Below are 24349 nucleotides of genomic sequence, written 5' to 3'. Positions count from 1 at the left end.
GTCGCCCCCTTCTCCTGCCGCTGACTTTTCCCAGCATCAGGATCTTTTCCAGTGAGTTGGCTCTTTGCATCAGGTGGGCAAAGTATTGGAGCTTCAGCTTTAGCATCGGTCCTTCCAATGAATATTCAGCGTTGATTTCCTTTAGGATTGACTGGTTTGATCTCCTTGCTATCTGCTGGTATTAGTATACTTTTCATGGTACTGAACTGTAACATTGAAAATGTCTTCTTTATTGTGAAGAGGAAAAGTTAAAATTTTACATAACCTCTTGCTTGTTCTGCCTCTGTAACTCAGCTTGCTCCTTGCAAAGTCTGGATCATGGTCTCAGAAAGTGGGAACTTACAATACTAGGAACTGGAGCTTATCTCACTCACCCTTGTCCTGCTCTTTGCGCTTTCCCAGCCCTTGGAAAGCTGCTTAATCATGCCTGTCTGTGAAAAGGTCAGGCATCCCCATCCCCATCTTGACTGCTGCTCCCCCACTGGCAAAACCCCTTATATTAAACCAGCCTATTAGCAGCTAGTGTTGCCTCCTATAGACTGTCTATAAAATCTCTGTAACCCCTTTATTTGGGGCTCAGAGCTCAGAGTGTTAACTCCTCTGGGCCCGCCGGCATAATAAACCTGAGTCTCCAACTCTCTGAGTGTGGTGCTTGGTTTCTCGATTACTGGTTTCTGCAACAATTGCTTGTGCTTGTTTTTTATGTATTATTTGTATAAAGTATTGTAAACCGGTTAGACAACAGTAGTATATAGACGATTGTGAACTGAGTCCCCTCTTTGCCCACTCTGTACTTCCATTCTAGGCCAGACATAAAAACTTGCATTCTGCAGCCTGAATCAAACACACATTTGTTGGACGTTTGACTTCCACTATGTTTTTTGGAAAAGAAAGTTAGTTGGTAAAATTTAAAATCAGAGATTTTACATAAATACCCAGAATTCTGACTTCTTTTGTAAACTTGGGCAACCAGCCTGCTTTCCAGCGTGGCAGCCATTGCTTGGAGCTGAGAAGAGGCTGCCCTCCGTGATAGGGCCTGTGCTGCCCTGTGTGCGGACTACCCGCCCAGCCCTTCCCTTCATTTTTCTTGCCTCCTGGGCCAAGAGTTTGTGAGACTTGTCCTAGACTGCTAGCTTCTGGAACATCAGAACCACCTGTGACTTATTTGAGTTTGTCTTTCTAGCATCTAACCCAGATACCAGCACGCAGGGTCCTCCATAATTGTTTGCTGGCTGACTAAAGTATCTTGTATATTCATGGATCTGTTTTGTTAGATGTTTTACTTTCTTTTTAGGTTTAAAAGATTCCTTTACAAAAGGAAAGATTCCTCTTTGGTTTGGTGGTTTTACTCACTAAGTCATGCCCAACCCTTGTGATTCCACGAACTGCAGCCTGCCAGCCTCCTCTGTCCGTCGGATTTTCCATGTGAGAATACTGCGATGTGTTGCCATGTCCTTCTACATGGGATCTTCTCGACCCAGCGATTGAATCCAAGTCTCCTGCACTGCAGGCGCATTCTTTACTGCTGAGCCAGCAGGAAGCAAAAGAGATCATTCCTTATGCACAAATAAACAATTTAAATTTATTATGGAAGTTTATTTCACTTAATTGCAACACACAGAAATTAAAAAAAAAAAAAAGAAATATAAAAAATAGAAGTAACAGCATCCTAGGTGGCTCATTGGTAAAGAATCTGCCTGCCCAGCAAAAGACCTGAGTACCACCCTGGGTTGAGAAAATTCCCTAGAGAAGGAAATGGCAACCCACTCCATCATTCTTGCTTGGGAAAGCCCATGGACAGAGGAGTCTGGTGGGCTATACTCCATGGGGTCACAAAAAGTTGGACAAAACTTAGTCACTAAACCAAACAAAAACAAGGTATATGTAACCAAAATGTGCCTTCAACCTTCATACAGACTCAAACAGCGCTGGAAACTCCTAAGTTGCGACAATCTGGAGTCCCAGCTGGGAAATAAAACTGAGCAGTGTGTCTACCCCATGGGTAAGACTACAAATTGCACTTTTGATGGTTCTGGCTTATAATCCCAGGCCGCAAACAGATATCATCATAGTTTGCCTGCAAAAATGCAGCTCTGGTTTTCCTTTAAATTTTACAATGCTGTTTGTTTCACCGTGTGGGTCACAAGATTATCCACACCCTCGTGGGCTGATCAGGCTTCAGCTGCTCTGGAAATTCCAAGAAATTGGCTTAGCCAATTCACCTTGGCCTAGGTAAAGTACTACTTGACTTGCTGATAACAATTGGTGTGCTTGTAGGTATGTTCTCCAGGCAAGGTCCAAGCAAGATCAGAAGGTGGCCAGAGGCCTGCTCCCATACTTCTGAAATCTGAGCCAGACTACCTCCATTTTATTTTCCCTAGCAGTTGACTTCAGGTTTGCTTAGACTGAAGAGCATAAGAATAAGGACACAGGACACAAGCAGTCTTCTGATTCTATAAGTCAAATAACAATTCCAGATAGTCACTAGAAATAAAGTGATCAAAGAAACAAGTAACGGTTAAGCAATGGAAAAAACGAATTTTGAGCTGCTGCTGCTGCTAAGTCGCTTCAGACCTGTCTTACTCTGTGCGACCCCATAGACGGCAGCCCACCAGGCTCCCCCGTCCCTGGGATTCTCCAGGCAAGAACACTGGAGTGGGTTGCCATTTCCTTCTCCAATGCGAGAAAGTGAAAAGTGAAAGTGAGGTCGCTTAGTCATGTCCAACTTGTAGCGATCCCATGGACTGCAGCCTACCAGGCTCCTCCGTCCACGGAATTTTCCAGGCAAGAGTACTGGAGTAAGTTTCCATTGCCTTCTCAATTTTTGAACAGTACAGGATTGAGTAAGGAAAACGTCCCATCACGAATGAGAATTGTGATTCTGTACGTCAAATACACCCAATATCTTGTTGGACGCAATAGTAGTAACAGTAGAAAGTTCTATCAAGATATGATTACATTTGCCAATGAAATTTTGTTAACTCTTTGAAAATAAAAGTGTTAGTAGCTGAGTTGCGGCCAACTCTTGGTATCTCCATGGACTGTAGCCTGCCAGGCTCCTCTGATCTGAGGTGGACCAATCAGAGCTCTCCACTCTTCCCCAGGAACATATTGGACACCTTCCGACTTGGAGGGCTCATCTTATGGTGTCCTATCTTTCTGCCTCTTCATACTGTTCGTTGGGTTCTTGCAGAAAGAATATTGGAATGGTTTTGCCATTTCCTCCTTCAGTGGACCACAATTTGTCAGAACTCTTCACTATGACCCATATGGGTGGCCCTGGCCAGCATGACTCATAGCGTCTTTGAGTTATGCAAGCCCTGTCCCCACGACAATGCTGTGATCCATGAAGGGGAAGCAGTGACAGATTTTATTTTCTTGGGCTCCAAAATTGCTCTGGACTGACTGCAGCCACGAAATTAAAAGACACATGCTCCTTGAAAGGAAAGCTATGACGAACCTGTGCTTGTGTGCTCGGTCACTTCAGTCACTTTTGACCCTTTGTGACCCTATGGACTGTAACCTGGTAGACTACCCTGTCCGTGGAGGTTCTCCATACAAGACTGGGTACTGGAGTGGGTTGCCATCCCTCCTTCAGGGGATCTTCCCCACCCAGGGATCGAACCTGCGTCTCTTATGTCTCCTGCATTGGCAGACATGTTTTTTTGCCACTAGTACCACCTGGGAAGCCCTGACAAACTTCAGCAGCATATTAAAAAGCAGACATCACTTTGCTGACAAAAGTCCTTATAAGCCAAGCTATGGTCTTTCTATTAGTCAGATATGTTTTTGAGAGTTGGACCATAAAGAAGGCAGAATGCCAAAGAATTGATGCTTTCAAACTGTGGTACTGGAGAAGACTCTTGAGGGTCCCCTGGACAGCAAGGAAATCAAACCAGTCAATCCTAAGGGAAATCAATCCTGAATACTCATCGGAAGGATTGATGCTAAGTTGAAGCTCCCATACTTTGGCCACCTGGAGTGAACAGCTGATTAATTGGAAAAGACCCTGATGCAGGGAAAGACTGAAGGCAGGAGGAGAAAAGGGCAACAGAGGATGTAATGGTTGGATGGTATCACTGATGTGATGGAGATGAACTTGGGCAAACTCTGGGAGATGGTGAAGGACAGGGAAGCCTGGCATGTTGTAGTGCTCAGAGTCACACAGACTCGAACAGGATTTGGGGACTGGACAATAATGACAACACATGTTGATCATTTGTATTGCAAGGGAACCACAGAAGGTACCAAAATCTAGGCTCTCTGTGCATCAGTGGCAAAAAGAAATACAAAACCACTGCTGGGAGAAATATCAACAACCTCGGATATGATGATGATACCACCTTTATGGCAGAAAGTGAAGAGGAACTAAAGAGCCTCTTAATGACGGTAAAAGAGGAGTGTGAAAAAGCTGGCTTAAAACTCTAAGATCATGGCATCCAGTCCCATCACTTCATGGCAAATAGATGGGGAAAATGGAATCAGTGACAGATTTTATTTTCTTGGGCTCCAAAATCACTGTGGAAAATGACTGCAGCCACAAAATTAAAAGGTGCTTGCTTCTTGGAAGAAAAGCTATGACACGCCTAGGTGATGTACTAAAAAGCAGAGACATCATTTTGCCAACAATGGTCCACATAGTCAAAGCTATGATTTTTCTGGTACTTATGTACGGAAGTGAGAGTTGGACCATAAAGAAGGCTGAGCGCCAAAGAATTGATGCTTACTTTTTGTGGTGCTAGAGAAAGGTCTTGGGTGTCCCTTGGACTGCCAACAAGATCAAAAAAAAAAAAAGAATTCTAAAGGAAATCAAAGCTGAATATTCATTGGAAGGACTGATGCTGAAGCTGAAGTTCCAATATTTTTGGCCACCTGAGGCAAAGAGCCAACTCACTGGAAAAGACCCTGATCCTTGGAAAGACTGAAGACAAGAAGACAAGGGGGAAACATAGGATCAGAAGGTTGGATGGTATCACCGACTCAAGGGATGTGAGTTTCAGCAAACAAAGGGAGATAGGAAAGGACAGGAAACCCAGGAGTTCTGCAGACCCAGACCGTGGGGTCGAAAAAGTGATGGACATCACTTAGCGACTGAACAACAACAAACAGGCAAAGAGATTGCCCAAATTACAGGTGACTCAGTTATCTAAGGACCAATTATCCTCTTGATCAAGGCCTTTAATGGGAATTTCCAATTTTTTTCGCCTAATTCTGTAACCCCATGTGTCCTAGGTTTGGGTGAGTCCTTAATATACCATTTTCATTTTCTTAGGCTGGACTCGTCAACATATTTAATCCTGTGGGTTTTCAGTGAACTCTGTACCTACTGCATGATTGGCACTTGGAGTCTCAATATTACAGTAAGATCTACAGTCAATTCTTTCCATATCAATCAAAGCCCCAATGACAAGTCAATAACTTTTTCAAATGTAGTATAGTTTCTCGTGGCCTCTGGAAATCTACTCTTGAAGCCCACAGCCATTCTTTTGCCTTTCTGTTTTTGCCGTTAGCTCCAATTAGTATACAGCTCACTTACAGAGAAATGCATTTCAGTGTCATTGGGTGGTACTGGCCGTAAGTCTAAAGCATGCTGTGCTGTACATTTAGTGGCATCAAAATTCTGTTACCGCTCTTCAGCCCATTGAAATATATAGTTTGTTTCCTAGTTACTTTTTAGGTTGGAACTCAATATTTTGTTGAAACGTGAATTATGCTGTCACCAGAAACCAAATAGCCGTCTAAATTTTTGATCCTCCCTTTCGTTGGGGAGTTTTAAGTTCCATTATATTTTGTTTAGCCTTAGGCAAAATCTGTCTATGTCTTTTACCACATTATAGTTCCAAAATTTAAAGCCTGGGCAGGTCTCTGAATCTTGGAGGGATTATTACAGTTTCAGTCTACCCCTGCCTTAGCTATTGACAGGTGAACTTTACCTTACAGAGCCACTTTACATATTAAGCTTGTGCAAGGTTTTCTATGGCTATTTCAGCTGCAAATTAGAGAGTGGAGACTTGTCCAGGTTATTTCAGATACAAATTGGAAAATGGAGACTTGGCCAGCTAACATATAATTTTGACATTGTAACATAGACAATAGTTCTTGGAAATTGCTTAATTCTTTCTCAAATTTTGATTTGTCTTCACTTCAGTTTAGTTCAGTCACTCAGTCGTGTTCGACTCTTTGCGACCCCATAAACTGCAGCACTCCAGGCCTCCCTCTCCATCACCAACTCCCGGAGTTTACAAAAACCCATGCCAATCAAGTCAGTGGTGACATCCAACCATCTCATCCTCTGTCATCCCCTTCTCCTGCCCCCAATCCTACCCAGCATTAGGGCCTTTTCCAATGAGTCAACTCTTTGTATGAGGTGGCCAAAGTATTGGAGTTTCAGCTTCAACATCAGTCCTTCCAATGAACACCCAGGACTGATCTCCTTTAGGATGGACTGGCTGCATCTCCTTGCAGTCCAAGGGACTCTCAAGAGTCTTCTCCAACACCACAGTTCAAAAGCATCAATTCTTCGCTGCTCAGCTCTCTTCACCGTACAACTCTCACATCCATACATGACCACTGGAAAAACCATAGCCTTGACTAGACGGACTTCTGTTGGCAATGTCTCTGCTTTTAAATATGCTATCTAGGTTGGCCATAACCTTCCTTGCAAGGAGTAAGCATCTTTTAATTTCATGGCTGCAATCACCATCAGCAGTGATTGTGGAGCCCCCCCAAAAAAGTCTGACCCTGTTTCCACTGTTTCCCCATGTAGTTCCCATGAAGTGATGGGATCAGATGCCATGATCTTAGTTTTCTGAACGTTAAGCTTTAAGCCAATTTTTTTCACTCTCCTCTTTCACTTTCATCAAGAGGCTCTTTAGTTCTTCTTCACTTTCTGCCATAAGGGTGGTGTCATCTGCATATCTGAGGTTATTTGATATTTTTCCTGGCAATCTTGATTGCAGCTTGTGTTTCTTCCAACCAAGCGTTTCTCATGATGTACTCTGCATATAAGTTAAATACGCAGGGTGACAATATACAGCGTTGACATACTCCTTTTCCTATTTGGAACCAGTCTGTTGTTCCATGTCCAGTTCTAACTGTTGCTTCCTGACCTGCATACATGTTTCTCAAGAGACAGGTCTGATGGTCTGGTATTCCCAATTCTTCCAGAATTTTCCACAGTTTATTGTGATCCACACAGTCCAAGGTTTTGGCATAGTCAATAAAGCAGAAATGGATGTTTTTCTGGAACTCTCTTGCTTTTTCGATGATCCAGCAGATGTTGGCAATTTGATCTCTCATTCCTCTGCCTTTTCTGAAATCATCTTGAACATTTGGAAGTTCATGGTTCACGTATTGCTGAAGCCTGGCTTGGAGAATTTTGAGCATTACTTTACTAGCATGTGAGATGAGTGCAATTGTGCTGTGGTTTGAGCATTCTTTGGCATTGCCTTTCTTTGGGATTGAAATGAAAACTGATCTTTTCCAGTCCTGTGGCCCTGCTGAGTTTTCCAAATTTGCTGGCATATCAAGTGCAGCACTTTCACAGCATCATCTTTCAGGATTTGAAAAAGCTCAACTGGAATTCCATCTACTCCACTAGCTTTGTTCGTGTGATACTTTCTAAGGCCCACTTGACTTCACATTCCAGGATGTCTGGCTCTAGATGGGTGATCACACCATCGTGATTATCTGGGTCGTGAGAATCTTTTTCGTACAGTTCTTCAGTGTATTCTTGCCACCTCCTCTTAATATCTTCTGCTTCTGTTAGGTCCATATCATTTCTGTCCTTTATCGAGCCTATCTTTGCATGAAATGTTCCCTTGGTATCTTGAAGAGATCTCTAGTCTTTCCCAATCTGTTGTTTTCCTCTATTTGTTTGCACTGAATGCTGAGGAAGGTTTCTTATCTCTCCTTCCTCTTCTTTGGAATTCTGCATTCAGATGGAATATCTTTCCTTTTCTCCTTTGTTTTTCACTTCTCTTCTCTTCCCAGCTATCTGTAGGGCCTCCTCAGACAGCCATTTTGCTTTTTTGCATTTCTATTCCATGGGGATTTTCTTGATTCCTGTCTCCTGTACAATGTTTCGAACCTCTGTCCATAGTTCATCTGACACTCTGCCTATCAGATGTAGTCCCTTAAATCTATTTGTCACTTCTACTGTATACTCATAAGGGATTTGTTCTAGGTCATACCTGAATGGACTATTGGTTTTCCCTACTTTCTTCAATTTAAGTCTGAATTTGGCAATAAGCAGTTCATGATCTGAGCCACAGTCTGCTTCCAGTCTTGTTTTTGCTGACTGTATAGAGCTTCTCCATCTTTGGCTGCAAAGAATATAATCAGTCTGATTTCGGTGTTGACCATCTGGTGATGCCAACGTATAGAGTCTTCTCCTGTGTTGTTGGAAGAGGATGTTTGCTATGACCAGTGCGTTCTCGTGGGAAAACTCTATTAGCCTTTGCCCTGCTTCATTCTGTACTCCAAGGCCAAATTTGCGTCTTATGCCCGGTGTTTCCTGACTTCCTACTTTTGCTTTCCAGTCCCCTATAATGAAAAGGACATCTTTTTTGGGTGTTAGTTCTAGAAGGTCTTGTAGGTCTTCATACAACCGTTCCACTTAAGGTTCTTCGGCGTTACTGGTCTGGGCATAGACTTGGATTACTGTGATATTGAATGGTTTTCCTTGGAAATGAACAGAGATCATTGGATCGTAATTTGGCTTCATGAACCTTATGGGACCAGCACCAATTATTCTTGTCCTTTCTCAATTGGAATGACCTACAAAAGCTCAGTAACTTCTGAAGTTGTGGCCAGCTTTAGCTTAAGTCCCAAATCTAACACACTCCTGTGGATATGCCCCATTAAGTAGCTAATAAGAAGCAAGGCAAATCTTCCCATCCAGTAACAAAAAACTTGATTAAAGAGTGGCATTTTTCAAGAATTGACTCATAGGGGCAAATGAGGTTTTGCTGAAAGTTTGATTTCATTTTACGTTCAAACAATGAGATAACACAATAAACAACCCTTTACAAAGAATTTCAGTTGCTAAAAATAATTATTTGACTTAATTTCAATATACAGTCCTTAAAGAAAAAATGGAATCAACAGAGAGAAGTAGCAGCTTGTAAATCACCTACTTCGGCTGACAACCTGTCCAGAATTGCAGAGCCCTGGAAAGTTCCAGAGGAAGGCAATCTGGAATCCCAATTGGGAAATAGTCCTAGGTGGTCTTTGGACATCACAGGTAGAACTACAAATTGCAGGTTTGGGGCCCTCCACTTATAATCCCAGGCTGCAATCTGATATCATAATCAGTTTCCCTGTAGAAGCGAACCTCTAATTTGACGTTAATTTTTTACAAGGCCTTTTCTTTCACCTTGTGAATTACAGGATTTTCCAGACCCTGGGGGCTAGCCAGGCCTCAAGGGGCTCAGGAAATTCCAAGACTCACTCCCTCTTCTTATCTAAGGTGCTAGTTGCCGTCACTGATAACCGTTGGTGTGCTTGCAGCACGCATGTAGTCCAGGCAGAGTCCAGGAAAGGTCAGAATTTGATCAGAGGTCTGCTGCCCTACTTCTGAAGCCTGAAGAAGACTGCCTCAATTTTAATTTCCCTAACAGCATCACAGCTTCCCAAGTGGTGCTAGTGGTAAAGAACTCCTGCCAATGCAGGAGCCACGGGTTTGATCCCTGTGTTGGGAAGGTCATCTGGAGTAGATAATGGCAACCCACTCCAGTATTCTTGCCTGGAGAATTCCATGTATGGGGGAGTCTGGCAGGCTACAGTCCATGGCATCTCAAAGAGTCAGACATTTCTTCCAATATTGAAATTGCTCTTTTGTAATATCGCTGTAGAACTTCAATGCAGTTTAGTGTCAATGCTGTCGCTGATCTGTGCCATCTGTCCCACTTCCTAAAGCCACCCAAACATCACTGGGCTGTGTTGTGTTGTGCAAGTCGTTTCAGTAGTGTCCGACTCCGCCATTTGACCTCTTTTCCTCCTAGAAGTCTCCTCTCCATCTGTGGACAGCAATGCACATCTCATGAAGTTGCTAGGAAGACCACACGAGATCACAAATGTCTAACATGGCCCGTAACATTTCCTTCTATCACTTTATTAGCAGTGTTTTACCTACAAGTTGGAAAGAGTCTCCCCACACTTAGATTGTTCAGTTCAGTTTGGTTTTTCACCCAGGAATGAAGGAAGAGATTACAGTGGAATTTTCTGTATTATGAGAGTTTTCCCTGGCCACTCCTCACAGACACCAATAGAGGCAAAGATTTTATCTACAGGTTCATATTTCTCATCAGACTCATGGTGGCTTAAAGGAGAACATTAGAGCAGGTTAGAGCATATATAGCTAGGTAATCTTCACCGCCAGTGCATGCTCAGAACTCAATGTGTCCTGAGTACTTCAGTTGAGGAAAGAAGCATGAAGTGGCTTGGACTCCTGGGGCTGGTAGCTCTCTCAGAGTGCATAGTCATGTAAGTGCGGGGAATATAATTGACATCGTCCGTTTTTTTGGTTTTTTTATTCCCAATGTCTTATTCTTCTGCCTGTAAGGGTTAGAAGGGAATGTAATCACTCCCTGACAGTGTAAAGTCATCTATCACTTGATAAGTACCTTGCCACAGATTCTGTGAGGCCCTAGGCTCTCCGGGGAAACCTGTAGGTATGCAGAACTCTGTGGTCCAGCCACATAATGTCCTATGTAAAATTGCATTCTTTGAAATTGTTCAGTGCACAACCTGTGCAACTGTAGGTGTGGTCTTAACAAACAACATTTCTCCTGTATGTGGTTCTAAATCTCTATGGTCTGTCTTCATTTCTGTGTAAATATGTCTGTGTCTTCAATTCTGTATCTCTCGATTTTATCTATCTCTTCAGATGTCTCTGTGCATTCCGAACTCTCTTCAGTTCAGTTCAGCTCAATTGCTCAGTCGTGACCAACTCTTTGCGACCCCATGAATCGCAGCACGCCAGTCCTCCCTGTCCATCACCTATTCCTGGAGTTTACCTAAACTCATATCCATCGAGTCGGTGATGCCGTCCAACCATCTCATCCTCTGTCGTCCCCTTCTCCTCCTGCCCCCAATCCTACCCAGCATTAGGGTTTCTTTCCAATGAGTCAACTCTGCGCATGAGGTGGCCAAAGTATTGGAGTTTCAGCTTCAACATCAGTCCTTCCAATGAACACTCAGGACTGATCTCCTTTAGGATGGACTGGTTGGATTTCCTTGCAGTCCAAGGGACTCTCAAGAGTTTTCTCCAACACCACAGTTCAAAAGCATCAATTCTTCAGCACTCAGCTTTCTTCACCATCCAACTCTCTCATCCATACATGACCACTGGAAAAACCATAGCCTTGACTAGACGGACTTTTGTTGGCAAAGTAATGTCTCTGCTTCTAAACATGCTGTCTATGTTGGTCATAACCTTCCTTGCAAGGAGTAAGCATCTTTTAATTTCATGGCTGCAATCACCATCAACAGTGATTTCGGAGCCACCCCAAATAAAGTCTGACACTGTTTCCACTGTTTCCCTATCTATTTCCCATGAAGTTATGGGACCAAATGCCATGATCTTCGTTTTCTGAAATTTGAGCTTGAAGCCAACTTTTTCACTCTTCTCTTTCACTTTCATCAAGAGGCTTTTTAGTTTTTCTTCACTTTCTGCCATAAGGGTGGTGTCATCTGCATATCTGAGGTTATTGGTATTTCTCCTGACAATCTTGATTCCAGCTTGTGTTTCTTCAACTCAGCGGACCTCTGTTAGGCTTTCCCTTCTTAAAAACCTTCTACTTGTCTTCCCTTCACTTTCTTTATTTATTCCCTATCTCCTGGCCTCCTCTCTTCTGCTTGAGCCCAGAAGAAAGATCAGTAGTACTATTTCTCTGCTCTTTTAGCTCTAACAAGCAGTATGACCACAGCCAAGTCTCCAACTCCTTGAATTTCAAATTCCCCCCATGTATAAAGAGAATGATGAACCCCTTCTACCTCTTTCCCCAAGCATCCTTGAGAAGGATACTGTGGGATGGCCACAGCGATGATAATGGCTGATGTTGTTGAGACTTCCTATATATCAGGTGCATTATATCCATCATCTCACTTACTATCTAAGCCATTTATGTGGGGAGTGGAGGTGAAGATTATTATATTTCACCTTTTTATCAATGGGGAAATTGAGACTTCAAATGGTCATATGCCTTACCAAAAATTATGGAACAGAATCTGTGTTCAGACCGAGGTCTTTGCCATGGTCATTGGATGGCATCCTAATAATAATGTGACACTCATAAAAATGCTTGGAAAATGCACAGTGCCGTTACAACGTCAGGTATGACAGCCTGTATAACACAGACCGCTGATTGCTGCCCCTTCTTTGTTTTCTTTTCCTCATGGCTGGTGAAAGAATCCCTGTTACACAAACGAAGACCATGCCAGAAACCGTAAGGGAAAGAACTTTGCTGCCAAATTCCTCTGAGGAACACACTTTCAGCTGGTCCCAGAAAGCCACTAATGACCAAAGCATAACTTATCATCCCCTGAGGACCTTCAAGGATGTGAGTGTGGGAGGATGGTGCTCCACAGCGTCCCCTGGTGCTCTGGCTTTGCACTGGGGTTCAGGTGGAGATGCCAGTGGGGTTGTTGGGGCTGGAGCTCCTGCAGGAGGCAGAAACACGGGGGAACAGGGACCCCATTCCCAAAGGAGAAGGCAGTGTCATCCTCAACTTTTGGTCTCTGGTGACTGGGCCCAACGATGACAAGGGGGCAGATAAATATCCATTTCTGTGCCAAAGGTGTGTCATTAGTTTGAGGGAGATTGTTCTTTCTGAACTAAGTGAGCCACTCAGTTACAGAGGAAGGGTGAGCCATGCCAATCAAAAGATAAAGACAACTGCAAATCAAGTGTGAAATCCCAGGAACAGGAATGTCAGCTTCCACAGATGCATGGATAGCAGTAAAAACGTTCCTGAGTCCCTATGGCATGTGAGGCCATACGAATCTAACACTATTGTTGTTGCTATTGATTTGAAAAAAGGTCGGATCTCTTCTTCACGAATGCACAGCCCATCCTGAGAGACAGGCAGGGAGTAAATAGTTATCAAATAAAGTGGCCACCTGCCTGGTGTTGAGAGGACATCCTTCAAGTTTAGAAGAAGTGGCCTGGGGTGACCTAGGAGGGCATCTGTGGAATAAGGGACTCAGTTTGGGCTTTGAGGAGGAGACTGGAGATCTTCTCAAATGAAGGTGCCACGACTTCCCTGGTAGCCCAATGGATAAGATTCTGTGCTTCCATTGAAAGAGTGGCAGGTTCTATCCTGAGTCAAGACAGTAAAATCCAGTATGCCGTGCAGCCCTAACAGAAAGGAAAGGAATCAAATCAGGCAGTGATCTGAGCAGAGGCTGTGAGGTGGGGTGGTTGCAGAGTGATTTCAAGAGACAAAGGACACCTCAATGGTGGCAGCAGTGGGCAAATCAAGGGTGGCCAGTGCAGCCAAGTCTGCCCTAACCGCTCCACCTTGGCCTCTGTAGTTGGCCTGCGTCGGCAACATCAACATTGGAACACCCCCTCAGGAGTTCCAGGTCCTCTTTGACACCGGTTCATCTAGCTTGTGGGTGTCTTCAATATACTGCCAGAGTGACAGCTGCTGTGAGTGCCTACCGCCCTCCCCACCTCGCCTATCTTGTCTTTCCCCTCCAACTCCCTTCTTCATCCTTGGCACCTGGCGGACACTCATCTCTTGTGTCTACAGATAAACACAACAGCTTCAACCCTTGTAACTCTTCCACCTTCCGGGGCACGAGGCAGTTCTTCAGTACCAACTACACCGCTACGTGGATAAAGGGATATCTTGGCTATGACACTGTTCGGGTAATGTGGAAACAGAAGCTGAGTCGGGGCTGGCCCTGGGTGCAACCACTGCTTACAAAACAGAGGCTGGACCAGCTGGCAGTCCACTAGTGACTGGAAGTCTGCTCCTCAGGACCCTGTCCCTGGGTAGATAGCGCCTCAGCTGACACACAAACTCCCAGAATAGCTAATCCAGACAGTGGCTTGGGGCATGGACTTACAGCTCCTTTGCCCGTGAGCAGCTCAAGATTCATTTCACTGGGAGCAGGGAGAGTGGGGAGAAAACACCACATTTATATTCTCAAACTATGCTAAGCGATTTCATGGTAATAACTGATGCGAGCCTGCAACAATCACACGCAACAGGTACTATGGTTAGCTTCATGATACACGTGAAGGAACTGAGGTGCAGAGAGCAAGGGCCTTGCCAGGGTTACACATCTAGTAAGTGGTGTAGCTGGGCTGGCCAATCAGGACTCAAGCAGGTGTGGGAAATTGGGAAGAGGATAAAACTGATCTGGGGTTCCTGGGGGCAGCACAGAGCTTCAGGTATCCAGACAGGAAAAGCAGGGGGCCAAACACATGGGAGGGGACTGATAAATGCGTTCTCACTCTAGTGAGAACACAGGATAATAAAAACTATGGCCTGACTTCCCCAAAGTGCTTGAATATTTCCACACCTTCCTTGCCCTCTCTCTTTCTCTCTCTCTTTCCGAAACAAACAAACGCACACACAAACTTATCCTCAAATGCGTGTTTCCCAGGCAGAATTTTCTGGAGGACCTTGCCAGTGACATTATATAATGGGCTTCTATCTCTCTGGGCAGACACAGAATTCACAAGCATTGCCTTGAATTCAGTTCATTTCTGTCATTAGGGCCTCCCTGGTGGTTCAGATGGTAAAACATCTGCCTGCAAGGCAGGAGACCCGGGTTCAATCCCTGGGTCGTGAAGATCCCCTGGAGAAGGAAATGGCAACCCAGTCCAGTACACTTGCCTGGAAAATTCCATGGACGGAAGAGCCTGGTAGGCTACAGTCCATGGGGTCGCAAAGCGTTGGCCACTCAGCGACTTCACTTTCTTACTGTCATCACATCATAGTGATGCCGAGGAGAAGGCTATTCTGCTCTACTCCTGTGTCCTCAGGGGGCACCACTGGGTCCTGTCCTGACTCTTGGTTGCCCCACCTGTACAGAAGGCACGAGGGCCAAATTGACTCACTCAGATGGTGCTTGCAGGAGGAGCAGGTGATGTTAAAACCCACAGCCCCGCAAAAATGGAACACGAATTCCTGTCCCAGCTTGGTCTGACCACCTGAGATTGGTCCAGAGTACAGCCAGGTCTCAGTTCTTCTCTGCAGTGCTAATGACATCTATACCCAAGCCCGGTCCCAGCCCCACTTCCCAATCCTTTATGTGGGAACACTCTCCTCTCCACAGATCGGGAACCTTGTTAGTGTGGCCCAGCCATTTGGCATGAGCCTGAAGGAGACTGGGTTTGAAGATGTATCCTTTGATGGCATCCTGGGATTAGGTTACCCCAGCCCCACTGTCACAGGGTCCACCCCGATCTTCGACAACCTGAGGAAACAAGGAGTCATTTCTGAGCCTGTCTTTGCCTTCTACTTGAGCAGGTGAGTCTGAGGTGGGCCAGGCCTCTCTAATTCAGCTGTGAGATGCTTTCAGTTGCATGAAAAATTATAGACCACCTGATCTGGAAGTTTCCTGAGAGATAGTCTTGCCCAGGGTAACTATGGCCGCAGAGCCTTACCTGGCCCCATCACTGGTATTTATAAATAAAGTTTTATTGATCAAAACCATGATCATGGGCTCAGGGGCAGGGACTTGGTCCAGGGGGTGAGGGAAGAGGGTGAACAATGGAAGGTGTCAGGAGACAGGTTGGAAGAAAATGCAATAGGATTTGCTGATGCATTTGAAATGGAAGGGCTTTCCTGGTGACTCAGATGTTAAAGAATGTGCTTGCAATGCAGGGGACCCAGGTTTGATCCCTAGATCAGGAAGATCCCCTGGGGAAGGGAATGGCTATCCACTCCAGGATCTTTGCTTGGAGAATTCCAAGGACAGAGGAGCCTGGTGGGCTACTGTCCATGGGGTTTCGAAGAGTCAGACAGGACTGAGTGACTAACACACACACACACAGACACACTTGGTATGGAAAGAAGGAGAGGGGTGGCGGGAACGTTTCCTTCACTCGCATTTCACCAGGAGCCCAGGACCAGCTACACAGTCTGTGGGAGCCAGTGCAAAATAAAAATGTGGGACCCTTTGTTTAACAAGTATTTGGATTTCAAGACAGGGAGAGCCCCATCAACAGCACAGGTCACAGGCTCGTGAAGCCAACCCTGGGTGAGGCTGTTCCCTCACACTTATTGTCCTTGAGCCTGGGCTGTTTTTGAAAAATGACAGGCTACACAAGGAGGAAGCCATACCCCTCCAGCAAAGTGTCCTCTGAGGGTATTTCTGAGCACTTAAGTCACCATAGAGGACCAGGTCCTCTTGAGAATCCTGGGGGGTCAAAGCGCAGGCTGGCTGCCTACCTTTGAACTTCTTCTGTGACACTCATTAGCTGTGACCAACTCGGGTCCACTACTCAATCCCTCTGAGCCTCAAATTCTGCATGTGTAAAATGGGTTCTGTAGTGGTGCCTCTGATGGGTGGATAAGCACAACCCTCAGACAGCGGGTGGTGTTACTTTCCTCCAACAAGTCACTCTCTTCCTTCTCTCCACAGTCAGGAGAACGGCAGCGTGGTGATGTTTGGAGGGGTGAACCGTGCTTACTATAAGGGAGAACTCAACTGGGTACCCGTGACCCAAGTGGGCAACTGGCATATAAACATGGACAGGTGAGCATCTCCCTCTGAGAGCCACCCCAAGTGAGGCTCCCACATGTGCACATGGACACATGCAGACACACGAATGCACCCCAGCTACACAGTCACACACACAGACACAGACTCCACCCACAAAGATGCACATAGTAACACACACAGCATCAGACTTAAAAACATACAAAGGCACACAAATACACACACAAACACAGACACCTAGAGAAACAGTGATATGCAGACATAGACACACATACACCCAAGACACATATAGACACACGCAGACATACAAGCACACAGATACACACACCACCCATGGATTGATAATCACCCCAGGCCTCCTGATCAGGGCTCTGACCAGGAGAATGGGGTCCAGAAAGGCCTGTGCAGCTGGAGGAGGGCTGCATCCACCACACTGTGAGGAGGGAACATGTTTGAGGACCCTAAAGTGTAGTGAAAAGAGGATCAGGGAGAATTTCACCAGCCTGAACACAGTTGTGATAAGATGACCAGCTGTCCAGGGCTACCTGGGACTGAGAAAGTTCTCAGTAGACAGTACTGCCAGTTTAAAAACAGGGCAAGGCCTTCACAAACCGGTCAAATTGGTCTTCTTAGGGAGAAGCTACCCAGCAGTGGAGAGAGGTTGGCTGCAATCTTGAGACTTGAAAGCAACTCAGAGAGACACCTTCCTAGCCATAGCTACCTGCCTTTCTTCCAAGGCACACAGTGGGGCAGGGGCTGTGACAGAAGGAATCAGGCAGCTGGGATTCAGGAGCGGCCTGAAAACAAGGGGCAATGATTGATGGGAATCTGTGTGATAGCCTCACATAAATGCTTTCCTGTGTTTCAGTGGCCCTCTGGGCTAGCCCAGGCATTGCCTGGCTGAGGGCCTCCGTGTCTGAGCCAGATGAAGGGGCGGTGCAGGAAGGCAACCTTCCCCAGGGCAGCCTGGGTCTCCCTCCCACTAACACTCTGAGCATCTGTTGCCTCAGGGAACCTCCATATTCACTCCCATTATTGGTCAGACACCAGATATAGGTGTCTGGATGTTCCTCATTCATTTTTTCATTGATTCATTCATTCATTCACAAACATACATTGTGCACCCCTTGTGTGCTGGGCACTTGAGGGAGGCACAGAGGACACAACTCGCTCTCACATCTAGTGAGGCAGACGCACATGAAATGACTCACACACACAGTGAATTACCACCTTGGTACCTGCTAGACATGGGGAAGGGTCTACAGAGACTGAGCAAGACAGGAGCCTGATCTGGTTTAGGAGGAAGACTTCATTGTCAAAGTGACATTTAACCTGGAAACTGAAAGATGAGCCGAAATCCTCTAGACCAAGGAGATAGGTGGTCTTCTAGGAAGGGTGACCAGCACATGCTAAGGCCCTGAGATATGAAAGAGTTGGTGCATTTTATAACTGAAGGGACATAAAAGAGCATGAAATGACCAGAGCAAAGGAAAACAGAGGCAGGGCAAGAGCTGAAAGGCTGTTCAGGAGACAGTCAGGCAGTGATGTTCAGGAGACAGTCATGGAGGAGATTTCGCAGTGATGCTGGTGCCTGTTTTATCCCATTTTCTCTCAGCATCTCCATGAACGGGAGAGTGATCGCTTGTAAACGTGGCTGCCAGGCCCTCATGGATACAGGGACTGCCTTCCTGCATGGCCCAAGAGGACCGGTCAGCGAAATCCAGAAACTCATCCACGCCAGGCTGGTCCGTTATGAGGTGAAGGATCACTTCATGGGGTCACTTCCAGGCTCTCTACACAAAGATCAGCAGAGCCAACCTCTCTCCCTCTTTCTGTTACAGCACTTGGTTTCCTGCCAAGCCATCGGGACACTGCCTCCTATTGTCTTCACTATCAATGGAATAGACTATCCAGTACCCGCCCAAGCTTACATCCAAGTGAGGGGACAAACCTGGGGGCTGGTTCTCATATCTGGGACTTGCAGGAACTCATAAGCTGCTCCTGGGAGGAGGGCGCCCTCTGCAGGATCAGCCACATCATTTCAGATGTGCCTCCCAGAAAACCAACCACCTGAAAAGAAAGGACAGTCTGGGACATTGATCCACCTGAAATAAGTGTGGAGTCACTACCCCGTGCTGGCATGGTGGGAGCTACAAGGAGAGGGGAACACTAAGGGCCTTTGCCTTAAAGAGCTTCAGTTCAACCAGAGCCCTCAGATGCATGAACATGGAAAGTCAGCTCTAGCAATCCGTGAAATAGCCAAGTTACAAGGAGGGTTGCCTGGGGACAGACCCAGTGTTCTCTACCACTCTAGTGATTAACAGTCTCCCTTTCCTTCTCAAAAGTGCCAGGTTGGGATCATAAATTACATGGTTACCCCAGTCCTTGGCTGCAACTTCCCCTTGCTAAGCCCCAGTTCCCCATCTGTGAGTTGGGATACCTGACTCCTCATTTGGATGCTAATATGAATAAAAGGTGCGCAGAGACTGCACAACTCTTGCACACGGTTGAGGCTTCATTTCAGTTCTCTACAGGAGTTCACAGCAGGCTAATGGGCTCAAAGAATCTTTTGAGGAAGACAGGGAATTTCATTAATTCTAAAATCCCAGACTTATGGAGACTTGAGGAACACTTCTTGGTCAACGCAAATCTAAACTGGATTCCATGCAAATGGCATACCTGGGGGCTGTTCAAAGGGGTTCTGGGGGCAGATTAGGGGTGATGAGAGCTACAGACTTGGAGGCACCAGGAAAAATCACAAACCCAGCCTGGAGTGACAAGGGAGGGTGAGTGTTTGTCAAGGAAGGCTTCGTAGAGGGCTCAAGCACAGTTTTAAGGAAAAGGGTTGTGGGGAAGGAGAAGAAACAGAATTTTCTGCAGAGAAAAGAGGGAGGTAGGAACAGCAAGGAATTACGGGCCATTCTTGTCCTCTTTTTGAAAATTTTGTTGAAGTATAGTTGATTTACAATGATCTGTTTATTCCTGCCATAAAGCAAAGAGGCTCATATATATATATATTTTCATATTCTTTTCCATTACTGTTAATCATGGGAGGTTGAATATGGTTCCCTGTATGATACAGTATGAGTTTGTGGTTTATCCATCCTCTCTATATGTTTGCATCTTATAATCCCTGCCTGTCTGACCCTTTTCCTCCCTAATGGCAACCACATGTCTTGGCCCTTCTAGTTGTTGGAAGGGCCCCTACTTCCACCGCTGCTGAGAGAGTCACTTGATTCTTACCAAAGGGAGGAAGTAAAACCAGGAAACTTGCTAACTCTGGATACTGATGAGGGAGACAGGTAAGGGCTCAGGCTGACTACTGTGTATTTTTGTTTCCCCAGCGTTTGTCGAGCCACTGCGTCAGCAACTTTTACGTGCGCCCACAGCGTGTGAATGAGTGGGAGACCTGGACCCTGGGTAACGTCTTCCTGAAGCTGTATTTCTCGGTTTTCGATCGAGGAAACAACAGGATTGGCCTGGCTCCCGCAGTGTAAATGCTGGGCTACGACACGAATCAATCAGGCCCTCTCCAAACACACACTCATGTGAGAGCACCGTGGGTGGGGCCAGGGATGCTGGTGAACTGTGTTTGTTGCTCTGCAAAGCCCTACTCTCTATGAAGAATAAAGGATTTCATCTCAATGGTGCTCATATGAATGGGTGCCTCTCTTTGGGTCAGGGAGGTGCATCACATTCAGGAAGGATCTAGAATCAAGTCTGAAGCACAAGTGAGAGAAGCCCAACTCCAGCTGGTTTGAAGAAAAGGGGAGACTTATTGGAAGGATACTGGGGGTCTGGACACAAGAACCAGAGCAGAGCCAAAGGTCTCTGTGACTGGACCTGAGAAATCAGAAGCCATCGGCTCACGCTTTGCCTCCCCTGCTGCTTACCTTTATGCATCTTTGACTGTTTAAGTCTGAAAGCCTTCTTCCCTCAGGCTTCTACACTTAGTGAAGGACTCTGAAGTTGCCTGTCTCAAGGTTTTATATCCCTAAAGTATCTAGTCCAGAAGGAAAGAAGCTCAGAAAACATCACTTTACCAGGAAGGGATATAAAGGACTGGTCTACCTCAGATCATAAGTTTAGCCCTGGACCAACCATCCTGATGGGGGCAGGTGGTACTATGATTAGCTTTACTTAAGCAAGTGACCCTGCTCCTCTGCAAACATGATTGAGAGCTTCCTCCATAACCAGGTGACTGGAGTTGGGGTGAGGAACCATCAAAGAAGTGTCAGGGAGCTGTTCTAGACCATGAAAGTGTTTATGACTGCCCCAAAACTCCACCCCCTGCTCATTTAGAAGAATATCTGTTATTATTGTTTAGTTGCAAAGTAGTGTCTGACTCTTTGCGATCTCATCGACTATAGCATGCCAGGCCTCCCTGATTCTCACTGTCTCCTCGAGTTTGCCCAAGTTAATGTCTGTTGAATCGATGATGCCCTCCTACCATCTCATCTTCTGCTGCCCTCTTCTCCTTTGGCTTTCAATCTTTCCCAGTGTCAGAGTATTTTCCAATGAGTCGGCTCTTCTCATCGGGTGGCCAAAGTACAGGAGCTTCTGATTCAGTATTCATTCTTTTAATGAATATTCATAGATGATTTCTCTTGGAATTGACTGGTTTGTTCTCCTTGCTATCCAAAGAACTCTCAAGAGTATTCTCCAGTTCAGTTCAGTTGCTCAGTCGTGTCTGACTTAATCATAGCACCCCAGGCCTCCCTGTTCATCACCAACTCCCGGAGTTCACCCAAACCCATGTCCATCGAGTTGGTGATGCCATCCAACCATCTCATCCTCTGTCATCCCCTTCTCCTCCTGCCCCCAATCCTACCCAGCATTAAGGTCTTTTCCAATGAGTCAACTCTTCGCATGAGGTGGCCAAAGTATTGGAGTTTCAGCTTCAACATCAGTCCCTCCAATGAACACCCAGGACTGATCTCCTTTAGGATGCACTGGTTGGATCTTCTTCTAGTCCAAGGGACTCTCAAGAGTCTTCTCCAACACCACAGTTCAAAAGCATCAATTCTTCGGTGCTCAGCTTTCTTCACCGTCCAACTCTCACATCCATACATGACCACTGGCAAAACCATAGCCTTGAGTACACGGACCTTTGTTGCCAAAGTAATGTCTCTGCTTGTAAATATGTTATCTATGTTGGTCATACCTTCCTTCCAAGGAGTAAGCTTCTTTTAATTTCACGGCTGCAATCACCATCAGCAGTGATTTTGGAGCACAAAAAAAGAAAGTCTGACCCTGTTTCCACTGTTTCCCCATCTACTTCCCATGAAGTGATGGGACCAGATGCCATGATCCTAGTTTTCTGAACGTTGAGCTTTAAGCCAACTTCTTCACTCTCCTCTTTCACTTTCATCAAGAGGCTCTTTAGTTTTTCTTCACTTTTTGCCAAAAGGGTGGTGTCTTCAGCATATCTGAGGTTATTGATATTTCTCCCAGCAATCTTGATTCCAGCTTGTGTTTCTTCCAGCCCAGCGTTTCTCATGATGTGCTCTGCATATAAGTTAAATAAGCAGGGTGACAATATACAGCCTTGAAGTACTCCTTTTCCTATTTGGAACCAGTCTGTTGTTCCATGTCCATTTCTAACTGTTGCTTCATGACCTGCATACAGGTTTCTCAAGAGACAGGTCAGATGGTCTGGTATTCCCAACTCTTTCAGACTTTTCCACAGTTTATTGTGATGCACAAAGTCAAAGGCTTTGGATAGTCAATAAAGCAGAAATAGATGTTGTTCTGGAGCTCTCTTGCTTTTTCGATGATCCAGCGGATGTTGGCAATTTCATCTCTGGTTTCTCTGACTTTTCTAAAACCAGCTTGAACATCTGGAAATTCACAGTTCACGTATTGTTGAAGCCTGGCTTGGAGAATTTTGAGCATTACTTTATTAGCGTGTGAGATGAGTGCAATTGTGTGGTAGTTCGAGCATTCTTTGGCATTGCCTTTCTTTGGGATTAGAATGAAAACTGACCTTTTCCAGTCCTGTGGCCACTGCTGAGTTTTCCAGATTTCTGGGCATATTGAGTGCAGCACTTTCACAGCATCACAATTCAAAACTGTCAATTCTTCAACACTCAGCCTTCTTTATGTTCCAACTCTCAGGTCCATACATGACTATGGGAAAGACCACAGCTTTGACTATACGGACTTTTGCTGGTAAAGTGATGTTTTTACTTTTTAATATGCTATCTAAGTTCTGATAGCCTTCCTCCCAAGGAGCAAGTGTCTTTCAATTTCATGGCTGTACTCACTGTCACAATGATTTTGGAGCCCAAGAAAATAAAGTCTGATACTGCTTCTACGTTTTCCCCGCGTGTTTGCCATGAAGTCATGGAACTGGATGCCTTGATCTTAGTATTTTTCACCAGATCTTAGCCAAAAGGCAGAGAAGCAATGATCTTAGTTTTTTTAATGTTGAGTTTTAAACCAACTTTTTCATGTTCTTCCTTCACCCTCATCAAGAGCTCTTGAGTTCCTCTCTGCTTTCTGCCATTAGAGTAGTATCATCTGCATATTTGAGGTTGTCAATATTTCTCCCGGCAACTTTGATTCCAGCTTGTAAGTCATCCAGCCTGGCATTTCACATGATGTGCTCTTCCTATAAGTTAAATAAGCAAGGAGACAATATACAGCCTTGTCATATACCCTTCCCAGTTTTGAACCAGTCAGTTGTTCGTGTAAGGTTCTAACTGTTGCTTCTTGACCTGCTAACAGGTTTCTCAGGAGACAGGTAAGATGGTCTGGTATTCCTGTCTCTTCTAAGAATTTTCCAGTTTGTTGTCATCCACACAGTCAAAGGCTTTCATGTAGTCAGTGTAACAGAACTAGATGTTTTTTTCTGGAATTCCCTTGCTTTATCTATGATCCAATGGATGTTGGCAACTTGATCGCTGATTCCTCTGACTTTTCTAAACCCAGGTTGTTCATCTGGAAGTTCTCAATCCAACTACTGCTGAAGCCTAGCTTGAAGGATTTTGAGCATAACTTTACTAGGATGAGAAGTAAGTGCAATTATCAGGTAGTTTGACATTCTGTAACATTGCCTTTCTTTGGAATTGGGATGAAAACTGATCTCTTCCAATCCTGTGGCCACAGAAGGATGGTAAGGGGTGATAAAAATAGATTCTATTCTTCCCTTCTCAGAAGACCTTTGGCAGTGGCTTTCTTCTCCAGGGGTGATCTGGGTGAGGCTCCTCAGGATGACATATTTCCCTTCTGTCTCCCCCACCCCAGTCACCAACTCACTGGTACCCCCACGGTGGTGTCCTTTCCAGTCCCACTTCCCAGCTGCCAGGCCCATCTGGATCCCTGGGAGCCACCCGCCTCCTCCAGGGCGCAGCATTGCCCCTTCCCTTGACCTCTAGTACTGTTGGGGAGGATGCTAAGCATGTAATGGGGAACCTAGGGTACACAAAACCTTCATTCTTTCTGAGCTTCGACTAGGGGAAGAGCCACAAATCCTTTGGTTGGAGCTGCCATGGTTTGGCACTTTGGGAGTGGAAGAATCAGCTCTTTCCATCTGGAGACTCTAGGCAGAGACCCAGGCTGTGGACAGCAAGGGTCAGAGCTGGAGAGAGACCCAGACAAGAGAAGAAAATGGAAGGAAGAAATAAAGTGGAAGACACAATGTATAGTATGGGCAAGAGAAGCA

At 45.5% G+C, this 24349-nt stretch overlaps 1 protein-coding gene across 1 annotated transcript; it reads left to right on the top strand.

Moving 5' to 3' along the window:
- The first annotated feature begins 10426 nt into the window (after window positions 1–10426).
- On the top strand, window positions 10427–20180 carry LOC145524806 (pregnancy-associated glycoprotein 2-like). The gene is made up of 9 exons (XM_081537707.1): window positions 10427–10485; window positions 12413–12563; window positions 13537–13654; window positions 13758–13876; window positions 15295–15488; window positions 16606–16719; window positions 18299–18440; window positions 18525–18620; window positions 20028–20180. Exons 1-9 carry the CDS (start codon window positions 10433–10435, stop codon window positions 20178–20180), a joined length of 1140 nt encoding a protein of 379 aa, XP_081393833.1. The 5' UTR covers window positions 10427–10432.
- Window positions 20181–24349: the final 4169 nt, after the last annotated feature.

This window comes from Giraffa tippelskirchi, chromosome 10, assembly GCF_054371585.1.
Source record: "Giraffa tippelskirchi isolate mGirTip1 chromosome 10, T2T-mGirTip1v1.2.pri, whole genome shotgun sequence".
Lineage (NCBI taxonomy): Eukaryota > Metazoa > Chordata > Mammalia > Artiodactyla > Giraffidae > Giraffa > Giraffa tippelskirchi.
This window is presented reverse-complemented; position numbering and strand designations above follow the sequence as displayed.